Source organism: Triplophysa dalaica, chromosome 8 (assembly GCF_015846415.1).
Source record: "Triplophysa dalaica isolate WHDGS20190420 chromosome 8, ASM1584641v1, whole genome shotgun sequence".
Taxonomy (NCBI): Eukaryota; Metazoa; Chordata; class Actinopteri; order Cypriniformes; family Nemacheilidae; genus Triplophysa; species Triplophysa dalaica.
Genome location: NC_079549.1, coordinates 11084043 through 11103170, shown reverse-complemented (window position 1 = coordinate 11103170; position 19128 = coordinate 11084043). Strand labels below are relative to the sequence as shown.

The following is a 19128-nucleotide window of genomic DNA, read 5'->3' as shown; positions in this document are numbered from 1 at the left end:
AATACTGTGGATTCCTGCAGAAATGGAGACTAGCTGTTATATATCGTCGCTGTCTTCCGAAAGCTGTAAAAAAGACTGCACTCTTTAAATGATTAAATACTGTGTTGTCAAAGTTGACAATCATTTTTTCATACTATTTATTGTTAGATATATGCAAAAACCAGTGACAATCGTGACTAATAATACAACTTTTTGTCAAAAAATGTAAATCACTAAATATGGAGATACAAGGTTTCAGAAGGACAGCAGCGATATTCATTCTGGTATTTAAAATATCTTAGAATGTGGTTTACTAGTCTCATCATTTAACATAACTAAGGTGAAAAACTAAATCAGGCAATCTCAATGTCTACCTGCTTGCTTTGATCCTTTTGTCTTTTAAAGATCGTAAATATCCACATGCTTTCTTTCGATGCTGCTTTACAAGGCTTATTGTAGTCTCATATAGACTTATAATTAGACCATTATCCTTCCTTTTCGCTGTTTCGATTTTTGCAATGCATGTGTTTGTGTCATGTACACGCCCATGACAAAACATCACTCTCAACACTTACAGTACACGATTGACCACAATGGCATTTCTTACAATAGAAAAGACGTACGTTTTCAGGAGCGAAACTGTCGTCTGTATGAGTGTCTCTAACACTCACGCCCTTGTGCTCCACAGGCACTAGAGGATTACACATCACTGCAGGGCAGTGCAAGAAACGGCTGGTACTCAGAGAAGGAAGAGCTCTTACTTCTTACTGGTCACAAGAGAGAAGACTCGCTAGACAGTCTCGACTCACTGGACTCAAGAACTTATAGCATATCCTCAGACACTACACTCAAAGGAAGCAGTGAGGGTAAGATGCTAAGATTCAGTCAAACTCTTCAATAAGGTCTCTGGTTGCTCTATCTTGACTTAACAGAAAATGTAGTTTTATATTATGAAAGGTGGAGACTGATAATTTATGTTGCGCTGACTGATATGGCTGCCGTTGTAGATTTCACACCTACACTGTCATATAACTTTGTGGAGGTATGGCAATATATAAAATATTGTACTTTTCACTTTCAGCAATTATTTATAATTTGTGCGTTATTTTTTATAAATGTATTTAAATTTATTTATAAAATATTCAGTATGTTTGTGTGTTTTGAAACCTGTTTAACCTTTTTAGTAATTGACTATTGCCACTCAAAACAAATGCTTGATGCCCTCTAGTGGTGTGTGAATGCTGCTCTTTATCTTTACAAACAAAATAAACACAATTTTTTTTTTCCGCGACCAGTCACGGTCTCTCTTTACTGATGCTCAGAAGATACTGTTTAATGGAAAGTGCAAACTCTATCCTCCCATACCCTTCCAAGGGTTTTATTGACACCTTAAGCATCTTTCAGCTCCAGCCATGGTCCCAGGGGCTCAATTTCAGCCCATGAGGAAGGTGCTGATGTTATTAGTTGCTGATGTAATTAGACTTCGGGACTTTTTCTTTGTTCACCCCAGTGAGACATTTTTGCTCATTCCGCTCTAACCTGTCAATGAGTTACCCTCTGTTCACACTGCTGTGTTTACCACACAGAAATATGTGAGTGTGTGTGGTATGCTTGCATTGGACACTAAAACTCATTTTTTTCTATCCTAATTCATATCTTAGAATTCAAATAGTTTCCATTGACCTCCATTGTCTCGGCTCAAAACCATGCATGTTGTTGTTGACTAGCAATTCTCATCTTTTAAAGTGATGTGTGTGATAAACTCTTGTGTTCCATGTGCTTTGTTTCTTCAGGGTGTGGAAGTGACCCTGAAGCAGATTTGAGCTTCACCATGTCCGAGTCTAAAGAATACCGGCGCTCTCTGGTCGTAACCCCCAAGACCACCACTCAGTTCAACCAATTCCTCCCGTCCAAGGACAAGCAGTCCGGCCATGTTCCAGCACCGCTGCGTAAGAAACGCGTCGAGAGAAATGACGACAACAGACAAAGCTGGGGTGCTCCATTATACACAGATGAGGACGGCAATTTTGCTAGGTAATGCAAGTCTGTTAGGGCATCGAATTGCACTGTAGAGATTCTGGTTGGTTGGTTTGTTTTTGGAAGGATCTCATCGGATGGTACATTGACCTGTTATGCTAAAAGATGACCATCTGATCAATGGCAATGTTTACACCTGGTATTAACATTCATGTTGGGTGATCTGATTGTGGATCACTGTGGTTTGCATGCATTTTGTGTCAGTGCATGTTGGCTTCAGGCAGTCCGTTTAATATGTTGACAATCTTGGATGGATAGGTGAGTAAGTGGCCATTTGACGTGAATAGGGTACATCAGGATGGATTTGTGCTTAAACCTTTGGTTGCTGTTTTGGTGTTCCTATTGAAAAAGACATCTTGTACCCTGTTTACACCCATTTTCACACTGTCGTCGTGTGATTGGATTACCAAAATCACATGTTAATACCAGGTGTAAATGGGATCAATCTGATCCTGCCTAACCTTACATCAAATTGGTATTTTTCTATGGAGTAAAAACGATAGTCTGTTGAGTTCCTTATTTGATGGGTCAGTTATTATGGTTGTTGTTTGGATGCCAGTTCTTACATTATGCTTCCACTATGTGTCGGCATTGTGCTCTTGTTACCAACTTTGGTGGTCCTTCCCAGCCAAGTGAGACCAGGTTCAGACCCCTCCTCTGTCACCGACTTGAAATCCCAGTCTCCTCACCTGTCTCAGGCTTATGATTACGAAAGCACTGATTCGGATGTGGATCGACCAGATCCCGACGTGGTTCTAGATGACCTGGCTAGCCGTAGATTTCATAGCCCCACCCCTTTTGCACCGACCAACTTTGCAATACCCATAAAGCAGCTGGGGGCAGCTGCTATCCCACGTACCAACGTCACAGTCACTAATGTGCCCCAACAGACGCTGACCCGACTCAGGTCAGAAACCATTGACGCATTAGTTTGGCATATTGTGCGTGTTAATGTTAGGTCATGCAGTAATCTTAGATTGGTTTGGTTTTGCTGTCATGATCTTGATGATTTTCTGTGTGACGTTAACAATGGATGGTTTGATGTGCTTTGATCATTGGACGTATCGTATCATTTATAACAAAAATGGATGTCTTTTGAGCAGTACTCAGTCACAGACCTACACAAGGCCTGGATCTGCTGGTCCCTGCATTTACGAGGACTCTGAGGAGGACGATGACGAGTTTGGTTATGCCGACCCTGTTCAGGATGACCTTTATGCCCGAAAAGTAGGCCTGACGCCTCATCCCTCTGCCAATGTATATTCTGATAAATTTCTGCCCAAGTTCTGGACACCAGAGGAGGATGCACACTTAAGGAAGATTAAACTGGGTTCCCAGCGCCGGCCTTGGTATAGAAAGATCCAAGGATTCAGGTCTGTTCGGTACTACGCCATAAAGAAAGACATGCATGATAAATAAATGAAGCAGCTGTGGTGGGAATCACAAAGAATATAAAAAATTGTTATTATTATAAGCAGATTTCTTGTTTAGAATAGATTGCATACATTAAACATTTTTTATACAGGGTTACCCATTAGTAGTACTGTTATTGGTATTTTTTTCCATTTAAGTAGAACAAGTAGGCGTTCCAAAATGTTGATTCCCAACCCTATCGACCAACCCATGAGTTATTTAGTCTATATAAATTCTTTCTCGGTTCTGCACTTTATTGCTAATGCTCTTCTTTTATCTCTATCTCTTTGCTCTGGTGATGGCTGCTAACTTTTCTCCATCTTTCTCTGTGCTCTTTCACCTCACGTTTTCCAGTCGCCCGAGATCAGGCTCTTCATCAGACGACTCAGACGGTGACGTCAATCCCTGGCACTCTCTTCCTTATTTCTCTCGCACTCAATCTGACCCCCCTCCTTCTCACTCCCATTCACCTGAAGGCCACACCCACTCCAGTCTCACCACCGCTGACAGGTCCTTATCACAGCCCCACATGGAGTAGGACTGGACATCTGCTCAGTCCCCCTCCCCCTGATCAGCTTTTCCTTGTTTCTAATAAAACTATCAACTGATGCTCACTAACATGTAGTTGTTTCTCTTTAAAATCATCATTATGAATATTGATGACCTCACAACACATGTGCTCCTTGAATTTACATGGAAAATATCAATTTTATCACCCAATGGATAGCTGGTTAAAAAATGATCCTTGTCATTATTGCCTATAGTATGTGCTGTTCTGTAAAATACAAAAATAGGAATTTTGAAGAATCTTCACAGTCATTCCAAACCTATGTGACTTTCTTCTGCAGAACACAAAAGATAGAGATATTTTGAAGAAGTTGGTAACCGAACAGCATTGGCTCCCATTGACTTTCTTTGCATGAACACAAAAACATATCTTATATCTTCTTTTGTGTTTCAAACAACATGAGGGGTAATACATGATGAAAAACTTCATCACACTGACTCAATAATCTGGTCACAAGTATTTTTAATTGCCTATAGAAATATCTATATTTATTTGTATAATTCCAAATATTCTTAGTATTCATACAACGTTTAAAAAATCCTAAGTGAATCAGTTCTATATGATATTACTGTTACTTATATTATCTTTTTATCCTGCTCATAAATCCTGTACGCTTGCATTCATCTCCTATCTCTTGCATGTTCTCAAAGCTTTCTTCACACTTTTCTCCTTTCATTCACCCCTCAGTTCTCAAACACAACCCCTCATGGTTGCTTATCAAAGTGTTGGTCTGCCTAGAATAGAGGCCCCTGATTTCTGGCCCAGGCCGGATCCCACCTCTGGCCCAAGACTCCTAAAATGTGAAAAGCATCCCCTTCTCGGGCGTGAACACCCCAATGACCCATACAACGTTTCTGCAGACATCCTGCCTGACTTGGAAAATGACGATATGTTTACACGTCGTACCAAAACTTTTCAATCCAGCGATGACCTGGCCAAATTGAAGTACGGTCATTTCCTGGTCCACCGTCGCAGACCCGCGGGTGACGTTACTGTGGTAACACCCCGTCGTGAAGGAGAACCTGTTTACCCTGACATACAAAAAGACGACGTGGTTTTTCGAAGGGTTCAACAGCAAATACATCAACGGCCTCTGTCTGGGGCCCCTGACAACTACCACCCCGTCCCCATTCCAGAGCCATGGACTTTACCACCTAAACTGCAAGCCAAGCTGATGTGCGTCCCATATGAACCCACACAAAGACAACCCAAGCCTGAGACTAAACCGGATGTCCACTTGAAAACTGATGACATGCTCCTCAGGAAGTTAAAAGCTTTAAATACACAGGGAATTGCAAATCCTGATGCGAGTCAGAATGTAGCGGTTACTCAAAAGGGTCCCAGTTGTCCTTCATCCTGCAGTGAGGAAGACCTACAGAAATGGCAAGCCATCAGAGAGGCCAGCCGTGTGAGATACAGGAAGAGGCTGATGGTGGAGAGGTTAGGTTTCTGAGCCTGCAGAAATGCCTGTGTTTGCTTGTCATGATCTCAGCTGCTGTGTACTTTTCTCATTCCCATGTTAAATGTGATCTGGAAGTGAAAACGTTTATTTGGGTCTGATGTGTGCCTTTCATTGCATGAGATGTGCCACTTGATAAATTGTTGTGGATATTTGGTTTCTTGTGTGTGTGTGTTTTTATTTAACAATAATTTCTTAATATCAAATTGCAGTCAATATATACTATTCAGTTTTTTTAAATGGTTTGTTTATTTGCTAATGTACAGAGATTTTGCACTCTTGATGCTTTTTATAACAAATTATTTTTTGTATTTATTGAATATTTAGCATTTTAATAAGGATGCATAAGACTTGCTTTTAAAAAGCAATATTGAAAACTCTGACCTTTCGATTAGCTGACAACAGTTTATTGAATAAAAAACAACTAAAATCCTGGTAATGAATGCATCTTATACCTCAAGTAAAAATTCATGTCCATTGGCTTGTTTTGCCCTTAAATGAAAGTGTTCTAAGAGACTTTGTAAGGTGTGAGTTGATCCCGCTAAGCTGTGGAGGAATGTTAAAACCTGAGCAGTGTCTATAAATAATCCAGTCAGACACATTCACTCTTTACGAGGTAGCTCACAATCCACTTCAGCTCCACATTCCCCACACCCTTGTGATATTGTGAAAGCTGGAACTTACACTTACATGTCCATGGAAACATCCAAACACACCTTCTGTAGCACTTGAATCCCAAGCAAAACATTTTCTTTTGATGAGAGTCCATGTAATTCTATAGCATTAAAATGATTGGTGCGGAATTTCCAATGTTTCCAATGATGTCATACTGAAGTAAGTCACTGCTGACAGCTAATATTATGTTCACAAAGTTAAAAATGTCAGACAGTTGAGTGCACGGTTATATGTGTACAAAACGGTAAAATGTAAGTCAAGTCATGTTAAGAAGCATGGTGAAAGTGTACTAAACAAAAATAACCGTCATGCACTGCAGTTCTATCTAGCTCTTGATAGTTGACGTGTGTCGTAACTTCATTAACTTTATTTGTTACACCAATATATGACACTTGTTGTGGTTCTTCTTGGTTCCTCAGACTGCTCCAAGAAGCCTCTAGTACTGATGGGTGAGTTGTAGACAAGAATGGCACATTTTTGCTCAGTCGTGAGTTCACGGCTGCTGCCTTTTGTTTTGTTGGGCTCTTCGCTACATTAACCTCTGAGACTCACAATGCTTTGGTCCCCATGGGCTGCTGGCCAAACCTTGCACTGCAAATCTGTGGAAACCACAGATAACATTCACTCTTGGCTTATTTCATCTAAATCTGTGTTAATGTGTTGTTTTCTGGATTCGGAGTGTGAGAAGCACTGGAATTTTTAAATTACAGTAGACCTTAGTCAAGGTAGATGCCTTATAAAGCCATTGCTTTTTAAGAATGGCATGCAGTTCAATTGGTTATCGTTTTTAAGGTTCCATGTTTTTAAAGTATTTTGTTATAAGAAATATTTTTGCAAAGACAAATTTCCAATTTTGTGTCAGCTTAACAGAAAGCTACACAACAGGACAATTTATTTAACTTGTATTTATATTCTTTATTGACTCATTTTTTATTTAATAAATGGCATCTAGACTGTCTAAGGTCCAATGTAGTTGTAGTTTGAAGAATATTTGCAACATAAATGCTGTTTTACTAACCCTCCAATATTTTGTCTTCATTGTATATTTTCACTTGCTTTAACACTATGGAAGTATGGCAAAAAGCTGAAGGGCTGCAGTCTTCTCCCAATCTCCCTTAATGTGTCTGAAGTTTGTCCTGGAATTATTTAGAGTTCATCTGACAAGAACACTTTTTGAACAACATCTTTTTAGAAGCCAGTCAGTGGGTGACATCACAGAGCAGATGAACCTGAGCAACTTGAATAGGGAGTTGCGCTTTGAAGAGCTGAGAAAGATGCGTGAACAGATGAAAGAGAACGAGGAGCAGTGGCAGAACGTGAGTATCAAAATACATGGTTTTGTTACTTATGATGTTTGTGCTGTGGATGTTTTCATACGAGACCCACGAGACAAGGCAGAGTCCTTTTACACCACAGATTTGTAATAAAATAAATTTGAAGGTTTTGATCATGTATGCATTTAGCATATGATAATATAATAATCAAAATAAAACTTTATAGGCATAGGGAAATACATTTAATTTAATAGTAATTCAACTTTTTGCATTTTTATCACAAGATTTAAGAGTCGCTAGGTGACAACAAAAGATACAGAAATGTCTGATTAAACACATAACACATAAACAACGATACACTTTTATGTCTTTATTAAACACACAGTGTAAACGTTCAAAGTGAAGGGTTGAAAAAGCTTTTAAATCTACTTTAACACAAATAAGGTCACCATATCAAACTGAATATCAATATTAATTCATCTCAAGCCCTTCAATGATAGTTTTCATTAAGGATGTGAATGGACCGAGCTTCAGTACAGTATTTAGGTCACATACGCGCTCCCGATCCACAAGGGGAAAGGAGTTGGGTGGAGCCAACCATACAAAATAGGACACAAGTAAAATCTAGTCCTCCCTCACTCCTCGATCTGTTCTCCGGTCTCTCCACCCTTCCCCTGCGTTGTCCCTCCTACCGTCATAGCTTCTAAATAAGCACCTGTGCTCCAGTTATGGAGGCTGAGTGTCTTTCTGCTCACCCCTGCAGGATCTCTCGAGGTGGAAGAGCAAACGCAGGAGTGTGAATTCTGATATTGTGAAGAAAAAAGAGGAGAGAGAAGAGATTGACCAGATCACTTCAACCAGCAACTTCAGGAGATCAAAGACCTTTAGTGAAATGCAGGATGAGAGGTGATCATACATTCCCTCACCTCAAGTTTTATAAAAAAAATCTGTATATGACATTTCCTAGAATGAAAAGTGCAAAAATCTGTTGCATTGGGTGCTGCTAGAATAGAGAGCGTGGTCTGTGCTACTTTCTCTGTTCTGTCTGAAAGTGTAATCTAATCGCAGTTCTTGTCCTGCCTCTCTCACTTCCACCCCTTTCAGAGAGAGCCGAGGTCAAACCAACCGGAACAGCTTTAATTTCAGCAGCGATGATGTCTTTGAAGAACCTGTACCAAGAAGGAGAACACTGCAGCAACGCAGCTACACCATTGACACCCCTTACGCCCCTACAGACAAACCTTCAGCGCCCTCTGTGCCATCTCTGATGGAAGAGGAACCTATCGCGGGCACCCTGGCATCAGAACAGACCGATTTACCTACCAAACGTGATAACTCCGGCACACGTTACACTACGAACAGTGTTCAGGAAAGCCAAACAACTACCCAAAGCCTTCTGGATGATCCGGCACCAGTTATCTCCGGCAGCAACACCAGCCTGCTCAAGCCCACCAGCCCCATCAAACCCACCGCGAGTAAACGCACCATCACCAGCACGGTTCTCAACAGCTCTCAACAGTCGAAGTCAATTGACAGCACTAAACCGGTTGAGAACAACAGCAGCTCCATTAGCTTTGTGAATAAGACCAGTTCAATGGAGACAAAGCAGCCTGGGAGCGATCAGGTTTCTGCCTTCCTCCCCAGGAGCTACCGGGGTTCAGATAGCTCCAGACTCACCTCTGTAGTCACACCCAGACCATTCGGCACACAAGCCAACCGAGTCACCTCTCTTCCAAGAACATTTATGGTAGGTGGGACTGTTTGCTATCAGTAGTGTTCAAATGCCATTTTTTCATGAAATAAAAATGTTCAATGCTGAAGTCATTATTAGCTCTTGTTTGGTGTTCATGTTTTTGTGAGAATTTGCAGCAATGGGTATAGTAGATCCACAGTATTAATTGGTGTAAATCAATATGTATGTAAAAATATATTACAAATGTTGAATTTATCCCAATTACAACACCATTCCACTCTTTTAAATCTACCTAATGAAAAGGGTCCTTTTTTGTAAAACAAAATATATATATTATATGATGTAGTTGGGGAAAAAATTTAATTATAATACATATAATAAAACATTAAATATCATATAATATCAATATAATATATATTTTTTAATAAATATATAGGGTGATGACAAATGTGTTCTATGGTATGACAGCTTAAATAAATAAAAAACAGTCAATAATAAATTATTTTTAATTATTAATATTAATATTTTTAATGTAAAATAGCATTTATTTTCATTGTTAGTTTTCTCTAAATGTTTGCTCTGTCACATCATAGGACACATGAATGGTTTACTGGTCAACTACTCATAAATGTCTCGCTCGTAGACTTTAGCAGATAGCAGATGTGAAGAATTGTTGAAAAATTAATATTCGCAATTTAAAAAATTCCAGGTGGAGGACTCTCATAAGCGCATGAATGGAGAGAGAGACAGCCTGAAGAAACCCGCAGTTCCCAGCCGTTACGCTCAGTTTGCTTTAGAGGACGAAAATCTCTCCCAGGGCAGCCCTGTGCAAAGCAGTAATGAAGAGGAGGAAGAGGAGAGATCAGCTGCTCAGACGCCCTCTCCTGTCCCTCCAATCAACAGAGTATCTCCTCTCAGCACTCCCAATGAGGTACGGCAGGTGATGACTCTCCCGAGCAATAAATGCAAATTTTAATTTCTGAAAGACTCCCACCAGTCAAATTTGTCTTGTGTAAACACCTGTTGATGTCTTGCAGGGGGACTACAGTGATATGAGGATCAGTCTGAACCAGAAACCCAACAGCAGCCAGGACTTCGGCTTACAGACCAACTGGGACTCCACAGGGGTCCGTGTGCTATCTGTGGTTCCAGGTAAAAAATGGTTTTATAATCATTTTAAAAGCTTTCTGAGACGTGACCTCTAAATGAGTCTCAGAGGATGCTGAGAATATATGTCAGCGTGTGAAGATGTCCAGTGTGAGTGAAGCATGAAATCTAGCCTTTACGTGCAGCTTCAACAAGAGACCGCTGATAAACGCATATTTGCTGCTGTATATAGGACAGAATTTTTCTAGGTTAAATGAATCTGAGTCTCTATTTATAAAAACTTGTAACACTTACTAGGTCTGAATCACTGTTAGAACATAATTACTGCTTCACAGTGTCCAGCCTCAGAACCTTCCTATTGGCATCATCCTAGTTTAGAACAGATAATCTTAATGAAAACATTTGTGATCCTTTTCTTCTGTCTTTATGCTTTCATGTGAGAAGGCAGTCCAGCAGAGCATTGTCAGGTGAAGGTTGGAGATGAGGTCCTTACAGTGAACGGGCACAGGGTGGCAGACATGAGCTATAATGAGTGGAAGAATAGTATGGATGTGGCTCTGAAGCAGGGTTCATTGCTCATGGATGTCCGCAGACAAGGCGGGAATAGTAAGTCCAATCATCAATGTATGGCCATCTTTCTATACCAGTCTGACATTACTCCAACTTACACCCCACAGTACTTGAGTACATTCAAAACTTACCAAAATACAAGAACCAAATTTGAACAAAGCAAAAAAAGTTTTCACATTGTATTTATATTTTCCAAATAATATAAGAAACATTGGGGAACATTGATTACTTTTTAAAGCAAAAGTGATCCCCTTACATGGAGTTTGTCATGTTGTTTCTACAGTAGCCCTAATCGGACAAACTACTCTAAAGAGCGCGTTTGGTAAATATGTTATCGCCTCCAGCGAAGAAACGAAAACATGATGACACATTAGTTCTGTGTCAGCCACCATAGTTCTTTGAAAGGGAGGGGGAGCGGTGGAGTGAGCCATTGGTTGCAATTCGCAACCTCACAGCTAGATGCCGCTAACTTTCATACACTAATTTAATTTAAGTTGAAAGAGCCCTTTAAAGCAATGCTGTAGTTAAAATTTGAATACCTTAACATCTAATGTACTCATAGTGTTTGACTTCTGTCTGTCAGTGATTCTGGGTGCTGAATTTCTTAAGCCCACTTTTTAATTTCCATGTTAACGTCTATCTTTTGCTTGCTTTTTAGCCACATCTAGTACGCCTTTACTTTTCTTTGTGGTTCTTTATACAGTAGAATAGCGATGCCATATTTTCAGTGGTGTTATACAGGGCCTACAGTATAATGTGTTGGTAAATTTGGTGTTTGGATCTCATTCTGCTGACTGCATGGCAGGGGAAGGTGGTCTGTTTGTCATCCCCACTAATAATTAGAAGTATTTTTGTTCCAATTGGTTATTAGTATTTTGTTGCTAATTCTTTTTTTAAACAAATTATTTTGTTGATGTGGCACAATCAGACTGGGGCAGAGACCAGCCTTCCCTTCCATTTAAAAGCCATAAGACCATCAATCTGACCAGTCTGGATCCTTTAGGTTCTTCTGAGAAACGTCTCAGTGCCAACTTGGATTTCACATCCCACCAAAAAGACACCATTGTACAAACTGTGAACGTCAGCTCTCAGTCTGCCAATGTAAGCAAACCAAAATAATTCATTTGATAATAATGCTTATACTTTATCTTTAGTTTTTTACTATATTTTGATATATTTTAACGGTTCTGTCTGTGTGCTTTTTTTAGAACTATGGTTCAAATGGGATGAATGGAGGTTTCCGTGAGGACTCTGAAACGAAGAATAATAAAGGTGAATTATTTTTACCTGTACTGTTGTTTCGTGTCTGGTTTTATATGCTTGTTTTATGAAACGCATGTTGTGCAGATAATTTGTGAAAAGCATTTGGGAATTTGTGAGATTGAAAATGTTGAATAGCTTGAAAAGAGTGTCTGTTTTTGATTAACTTTCAACAAGAGCCAAAGTCAAAAGAGAGATAAGATATGCATTTCCATAATTGAAATGACTTAGCCTACATTTCTACAAGAAAGCATTGCGATAAGGCTAAAATGCAAAATCAAGTTCCCCATTATGGAGTCTTTTTAAAAATTCAACTTTTAACTTTTTTATCTCCCATGTAGAATCCATTTCTTTGAAAAACTTAAAAAGGAGATCAGAGTTTTTTGAACAAGGTAACAGAACAGCATCAGTTGTGTACTGGTGCTTTCAGGCTTTGTATTTCTGGGGCTGGGTACCACTAGATCTTCATCTCGCCATCCTCCTTCTCTCTCCCAGGAGCCCCTCATAACCTCTATGCTCTTCCCTCAGGCTCGACAGGGCTATCAGTCAGTTCTCTGGTCTACCTCTGTGGTAAAGGAGGGTTGAGTTTGCAGTGTCCACTTTCATATTAAGCTCTGACATGCTGTCTACAGTTGCCTTGAGTAACACTAACATTTCGATTATGATTCAACGAACCAAATCCAGTAAACAATTGCATTACGAGTTCCGCGTTCTTAAGTCTTTTTGGTGGTCGATTCTCATTTGCTTAAAGTTATGCTCTGCTCATTGATATAGCGGAATCAGTAGTTGCTGTTGCATCCGAGCTCCAGCTCTCCAATAAAATAGTTAAACTCTGCTAAAATCCACAGATCATTGCCTGATATACAATTGATACAGACTAGCATATCGTCTGATATAGAAGACACACAAAATGTTAAACATTTCAGACGTTCCAAAGTCATCATATGATGAATTCTGAAGGATTTCCAGGTAACATGTATGTCCACCTGGAAAGAAAGCCGAATTGTGATTGATTGCTTGACATATCACTGAGAAGCCCTCTTGGTGGTCCTTGACCACTGAAAGCTAAAGTCTGAAGGTCTGATTATGCAATATTTATCAGACTTCTTTAATAGTGATGCTCTGAGGCCTCTGTAAGACGGCATGTCAGGAACAATACCAACATACAAAGCACTCAAAGACAAACAAAGGGAACTACATCAGAGTCATATGAAGTTCATATCTTACTGATTTTAAATCTTGTCCACACAGAGTTTTATATAAATAAAAACTGAATACAGGTTCAGAGCATCTAAAGCTTCAGATAAGACAGGGAAATCTATCATGCTGTTGTGTGTTGTGTTGGTATTGTGTTCTGAATGTGACTACTGCATGGGCTGGGCATGGATGTGGTTTGGTTTAACTAATATCAAGTGCTTCTGCATGTGGCATCATATTGAATTAGGGGACTGGTGAAAGATGTTTATCAATGGGATGTGTTTTTGCATTATTTTGTTTGTTTGTTTATCCAGGTCTTTGCATGTGTTTGTTTAAGTCACTGCACGAGTCTACAATTTAACAATTTATAATTTACAGCATTTAGCACATATGATCAAACATTATATCAGATTTCATATTATCTGGGTGAAATGCTTTTCTGCTAAGATTTTGCAAAAACTTATTTTAAAATCTACGATGTTTCAAGTGCATCTAATGAAAAATATCTAATTTTTCATTATTTTACAGGTGGTTCTGAAACAGAGATATCAAATGTAAGTTGAGCTTCTCCTAACACAGTAACAGTTCATGGGTTTTTGTAAAGGAAATAATTATAAAAATGAAGCAGACAACTATTTTACAAAAGTTAATTTTAGAAAGGTTTACCCCATGTCCCACGGGATGGATTTTTGTGTCTCAGTTATTTTACTATGGAAGCTTTTCAATTACCTGCTTATGAGTTCCAAAAATGTAGGTGCAATTGAACCATTGTTGCACGTGAAAGCATGTGTTTTCTCTTAAAAAGTCATAAGAAAGGATTAGATGTGATCAAGCAAAGATCTTTTCCAGGAGTTCTGAAATATTATGTGTGTTACTATAATGGTTGAATTAATTCTGTCTGTCTGTAGCTTCCCGTGCCTTCCATCACTACGTCCTCCACCCGCTGGTCCTGGGACCAAGAGGATGAGCGCAGACGACAGGAGAAGTGGCAGAAAGAACAGGAGCGCTTGCTGCAGGTTAATATTTTATATACTCATGATTTGCACTAGACGTCTAAAGCAATGATATCAATATTACAGTTCTATACTTTCATTTTGTAAAAAAAATTACCTTGCAGGAAAAATACAAAAAAGACCAAGAAAAGCTTGAGGAGGAGTGGAAAAAGGCCCAGAAAGACTTTGCGTTAAGCTCCAAAAACGAGAAGGTTTGTAGAATATTACTATTGTTGTATATATCAAGATAATTGTGCGGAAGATATAGAATTAAAGAACATTGTGAATATCGATTATTGTTGAACATTTAGATGAATGTGCCAAACTTGTGTAATACAACACCTAACGTGTCATTATTAAAAGGGTGACAGGTGTGAAATACAAATTAGTCTGTAATATAGAGATGGTTTGATACCAGACACTAACAAAGTCATCTGAATGTCCATTTTGTTGTGTAGTATGAAACTGAAGTGCAAGAGGCCTCCAGACTGGCCCAGGAGGAAGAAAGGAAGAGAAGAGAGCAGGAAAGGCAGCATTTGGAGGAAGAGAGAAGGAAAAGAGAAGCACAACAGCGCCTTGAGGATGAGAGAAAGAAGAGAGAAGAGGAAGTGCGCCTCCGTCAGGAAGCAGAGAGGAAAAGAAGAGAGGAGGAGAGGAGGCAGCAGGAGGAGCAAGAGTGAGATTCATCTTTGAAAACATCATTGTCATTTTTAACCCCCTTGCTTTGCCTCATCTGTGTGGCGAGCTCATTTATAAAACGGCATGATATAGCATTGAATAGCATGCTTTATGTAACCCAAACTAACATTGTTTGATGGTGTATTTATTTGTGCTTTAATAACCACGCTAATTGTTTTCATTAATGTCATTCTGTCATGAATGATCATCTGCTTACCTGTGCTGCTTTGGCCACAGTAAGATGGACACCTTTGGCTATACCAATGCTTACCGTGAATTATCCTACTCGCACAGGTAAATAGAACTCCTCCGTATGCTTTGCCATGTTATTTAAACAAAGCTGTCGGCCAGCAAAATGAAAGCACCTAGATACGATCTTTTATCTGTATATCTGACTTTGTTTATTTGTTTTGTTTTACAGGTCTTTGTCCAAATCTACTCCAGAGCTTGATGAGCCAAAACCAGATATTAAAGGTTAGTCATTGTATATCTTTTGTATCCAAGGCCTCAAGTTTCTATTGTTTGGTAGAGCGTTATGAACCGCTGAGGAACAACTATGTAAGCGATCATGTAAGATTCCTCAAGTACACGTTTTCAGTGCTGTAGAGTCTGGGACTCTGTGCAGGTGTGTATAGCAGGCACAGGGGTCTGGCAGGATGGCTGCTGGAGGAGGAATTGAGACGTAAGAACAGCCATCAGGTGACAGCAAACGAGCTAGAGCTCGAGAGAAGGAACATCGTAAATGCCATGAAATACAGAAACCCTGAGAGAGGTGGGCGTGGCTTGGAACAACGGCAATCAATGAGCCCAACCAATCAACTCTTCTTGATTTACATAAATTTGTCATTGCAGCAAAATCGGATGAAATCGAGTTTGTGTCCTGTCCCTTTGATCAGAAGCATAACACATATCAATCTCATATAAATTTTAGATCAGATTTTCAGAAATCAGTCGCTTTTTAAGTGAAATAATGGGATGTTTATACATCAACCCCAATTTATAATATCTACCTTTTTATTAATAACTCACTGTTTTCATCATTACTTCCAAAAGCTGGCAGTCTCAGCGAGGTTGGGAAGGACTATAAGAAAGAACCCCAGTCTTATGCTGAGGTGGAAAGGCAACAGATCATAGAGGATATGAAGAAGAAGACTCCCCTCAACACAGATAGCAGCTGGATTCGCCAACAGAGCCTTTCTAGCAACACCGCTAAACAACCAGTCAATCTAGCAATGAGGAGGTCAGTGTTTCTTAATTGGGAACACAACAATATGTAAATGGAAGGGGTTTCATTCATTTGTCGGGCCTTCATCCTTTTAAGTTGCCAGCTTTAAAGCTACAGTTCACACAAAAATGAAAATCTGTTATCACCCTCTTGTCATTTCAAACCTGTATGAAGATATTTTGAAGAGTGTTGGGAACCGAACAATGGCGGGACCCATTTACTTGCATTAGTGTGGTTACCAAAATTGTACAGAACACAATATCTTAAGTAAGAAAGTCATGCAGGTTTGAAATGACAAGAGGGTGAGTAAATGACAGAATTAACATTTTTGGGTGAACTATCCCTTTAAGCAATAACGCTAAAAAACCCAGTTTGTTTGCAGGGGCGAGTCTCTTGACAATCTCGATGTCCCTCGTCCTTCCTGGAGATCATCGTGGGCACCTGGCAGCACTTCGTCCATACCAGACTACAGCCGGCCTTACTCGGCTCTCTCTAGTTCTTCATCAAACCATAGTGGACGCCCGGGATCTGCCGCTTTTCAGACATCTCAGTCCATGAGCTCCTTGAGACAATCCTGGTCTCCATCTACACCCCCTTCAGCTACTTCACCAGATCCAGAGTCTAAAGCTCCACCACGAAATAAGTAATCATCAATCATTTGTTTAATAAACAAACTACATTCTTCCATATCATAGCCATGTGTCTCCCATATTTGTGTAGTCTACAAGATTTTATGTTTGCATTCCACATGGGCCACGATCATGTTTTCTGTAATCCAGGTCAGTGAGCGGTAGAAAAATCTGTTCGTTCTGTAAAACACCACTGGGCAAAGGAGCAGCCATGATCATCGAGTCCCTGGGGCTCTGTTTTCATTTGACTTGTTTCAAGGTGAGAATTCAAAGATCTGCAAGGGTCAGGTCCTGTCTGGCTTCATCTCTCACTAACTCAAACTTTCCTGCCTGCTTTTGAATTTTGTAGAGTCAGTGCACTTATAAACCCAGAGAATATGTTTAAACCTATACTGTGTTTACTGACACCCAACACTATGACTTCAGAGAACAAACCATGGATAGCAAACTTGAATTTGTTCTACTGTCTCTATCTATAAAGCAGTATGTGGCTCAATTAGAGCTCATCTGTTTCTAGCACAGCCCTCTCATCCTCCAAATGTCAATCACTTCAGCTCATCCTTTCACTTACTCTGCGTAGTCCTCCAGGTAATCTTTTCTTTGGGTTTTTTGGGGTTCTTTTGGCTGTTGGCTATTTCTTCAATTTCCTTCTCTCTCTTTTTGTGAAGGTGAGTGCATCCATCCACAGTTCTGTTTTTTTAACAATTCCTTCATCTTTTGTTTCAGTGTATTGGCTGCAAGTCTGAATTGGGGGGCTCAGAAGCCGGAGCCGAGGTCAGAATACGAAACCAACAACTCTATTGTAACACCTGCTACATGCGACTCAAAAGTAGGTCAAAAATCTCTGCTCTATATACTATTCTGTTATAATTTTCAATGATGATACATTTTTCTTCTATCTAGCTGGGCAGCCCACCGCCATGTGACCATACTGTATTGCATCAGATTGAGGAGGAACCAATCACAGATCAGGAACTGTGAAAACAAGAACTCGGAGGAGAAGTGATGGACATTGGGTGATTTAGCCAACCATGATTATGCAATAAGCTTCTATTCTTCCATTTTTACTTAGTGGATTCAATTCCTAAGCTTAAGTTTATGCAAAAGTATTAGCAGCGGTTTGTACAACTGGGATGTGCATGTACCTGAAAATTCACCTCCAACTACAGTATGCATTTAAAAGTATCATTCATACATTGTCTTTTTCAATTCTATTAGATTTGGCTTTTCTGATATCTGTGTGGTCCTAGAAATGTTTATAGTGAAATAATAGAAGGATACTATTTTATTGCTATTGCTTATAGATTCCCCTGCAGTCTTGGCTATGTAAGGATTTGCTGAGTAAAATATTCTGTCATTTCACTTCATTTCACTTTTCATTTGTGTGCCTTTTGTGTTCTGATTGTGGGAAAGATGATTAAGGAGAAACCATTAAGAATTCAAGTAAAAGTGGCATGGTTAGTAGGCAGCACTAATGAGTTATATTCTTTCATGGGAAGCATCTATTCTGTGTGTCTGAGCAAGTCCCTTAGAGGGAAAAGCAAAATATTCAGCAATAATTGTAAATAAATAAAAGCCAAAACATAATGTCTTTCTGGTTGTGATTTACTTGACTAATCATTCTTGTTTTATTCCCTAATTTACAAAAAGAATTATCTCACCACTGCTCATCCTTTTTGCTCTTAATAGCTTAATTTCGTTGAAATGAGACTTTCATCCAATGCTTATATTTTGCAGTATAGTCTCTGTGCTATTGAAAGAAAGCAATCCTACAATTCATGAAACTGGAGCTCAATTTATTTTATTCATTTGTCTCTTTTCCCAGTATATGATCACTGGATTACGACGATGCTTATCACTTTAACACGTCATCACGTGACACGTATAGAGATGATAGGCCAAACCCAGAGGTGCACTGGACAGGTTCCCTCGACTAAAAGCCTATGCATTTTCCCATAGACTTTCGGAAGATCAAAAAGATAAAGGTTTATTATCACATGTTTTGTCAATCAAGATCATATTTACAAATCAACAAAATATTTGTTACTTTAGAAAAACTTACAATTGACAGAAGTAAAAAGCTTACATCAGGCAATAACAGACTATGGTCACTCGATATCAATATCAACGATGTCACCACCACCAAATCTCAGACTTTCTCAAACTATTAAAAACGTGTTCCCTGGTTAGTAATTACTGTGTGAATGAATATTCATCCACGGTTTTAGAGATTTGTGTCCATGTTGCATTATTAGTGAGATTTATAGTAGACACAATAAAGCTTTAAAAAATCTGAAGCGGGCCAAAAGTGCTAAAATGCTAACTCTCTTCCAGGTTTTGCATTCAACAATATTTCATCTCTGCAGTACTCT

General features: G+C 39.3%; 1 protein-coding gene across 10 annotated transcripts in view; it reads left to right on the top strand.

The window, feature by feature from the left end:
- The window catches only part of lmo7a (LIM domain 7a), a 37964-nt gene extending 19621 nt beyond the window's left edge, over positions 1–18343 (top strand). For 2 of the 10 annotated variants that reach the window (XM_056754380.1, XM_056754385.1), the window contains exons 7-31: positions 668–845; positions 1773–2013; positions 6551–6580; positions 7324–7447; positions 8169–8311; positions 8510–9152; positions 9808–10029; positions 10136–10250; positions 10650–10811; positions 11704–11876; positions 11984–12047; positions 12377–12427; positions 12564–12605; positions 13761–13786; positions 14141–14248; positions 14350–14436; positions 14683–14900; positions 15140–15196; positions 15324–15376; positions 15528–15674; positions 15956–16142; positions 16510–16770; positions 16907–17015; positions 17483–17585; positions 17660–18343. In XM_056754380.1, coding sequence (XP_056610358.1) covers positions 668–845; positions 1773–2013; positions 6551–6580; positions 7324–7447; positions 8169–8311; positions 8510–9152; positions 9808–10029; positions 10136–10250; positions 10650–10811; positions 11704–11876; positions 11984–12047; positions 12377–12427; positions 12564–12605; positions 13761–13786; positions 14141–14248; positions 14350–14436; positions 14683–14900; positions 15140–15196; positions 15324–15376; positions 15528–15674; positions 15956–16142; positions 16510–16770; positions 16907–17015; positions 17483–17585; positions 17660–17682 — 3567 coding nt within the window. In that variant the 3' untranslated portion in view covers positions 17683–18343. Of the gene's footprint in view, positions 1–667; positions 846–1772; positions 2014–2644; positions 2924–3119; positions 3390–3783; positions 3940–4684; positions 5438–6550; positions 6581–7323; positions 7448–8168; positions 8312–8509; positions 9153–9807; positions 10030–10135; positions 10251–10649; positions 10812–11703; positions 11877–11983; positions 12048–12376; positions 12428–12563; positions 12606–13760; positions 13787–14140; positions 14249–14349; positions 14437–14682; positions 14901–15139; positions 15197–15323; positions 15377–15527; positions 15675–15955; positions 16143–16509; positions 16771–16906; positions 17016–17482; positions 17586–17659 lie in introns of all 10 variants that reach the window. The other 8 variants (XM_056754390.1, XM_056754386.1, XM_056754382.1 and 5 more) reach the window with 8 other exon arrangements.
- The last annotated feature ends 785 nt before the right edge of the window (positions 18344–19128 follow it).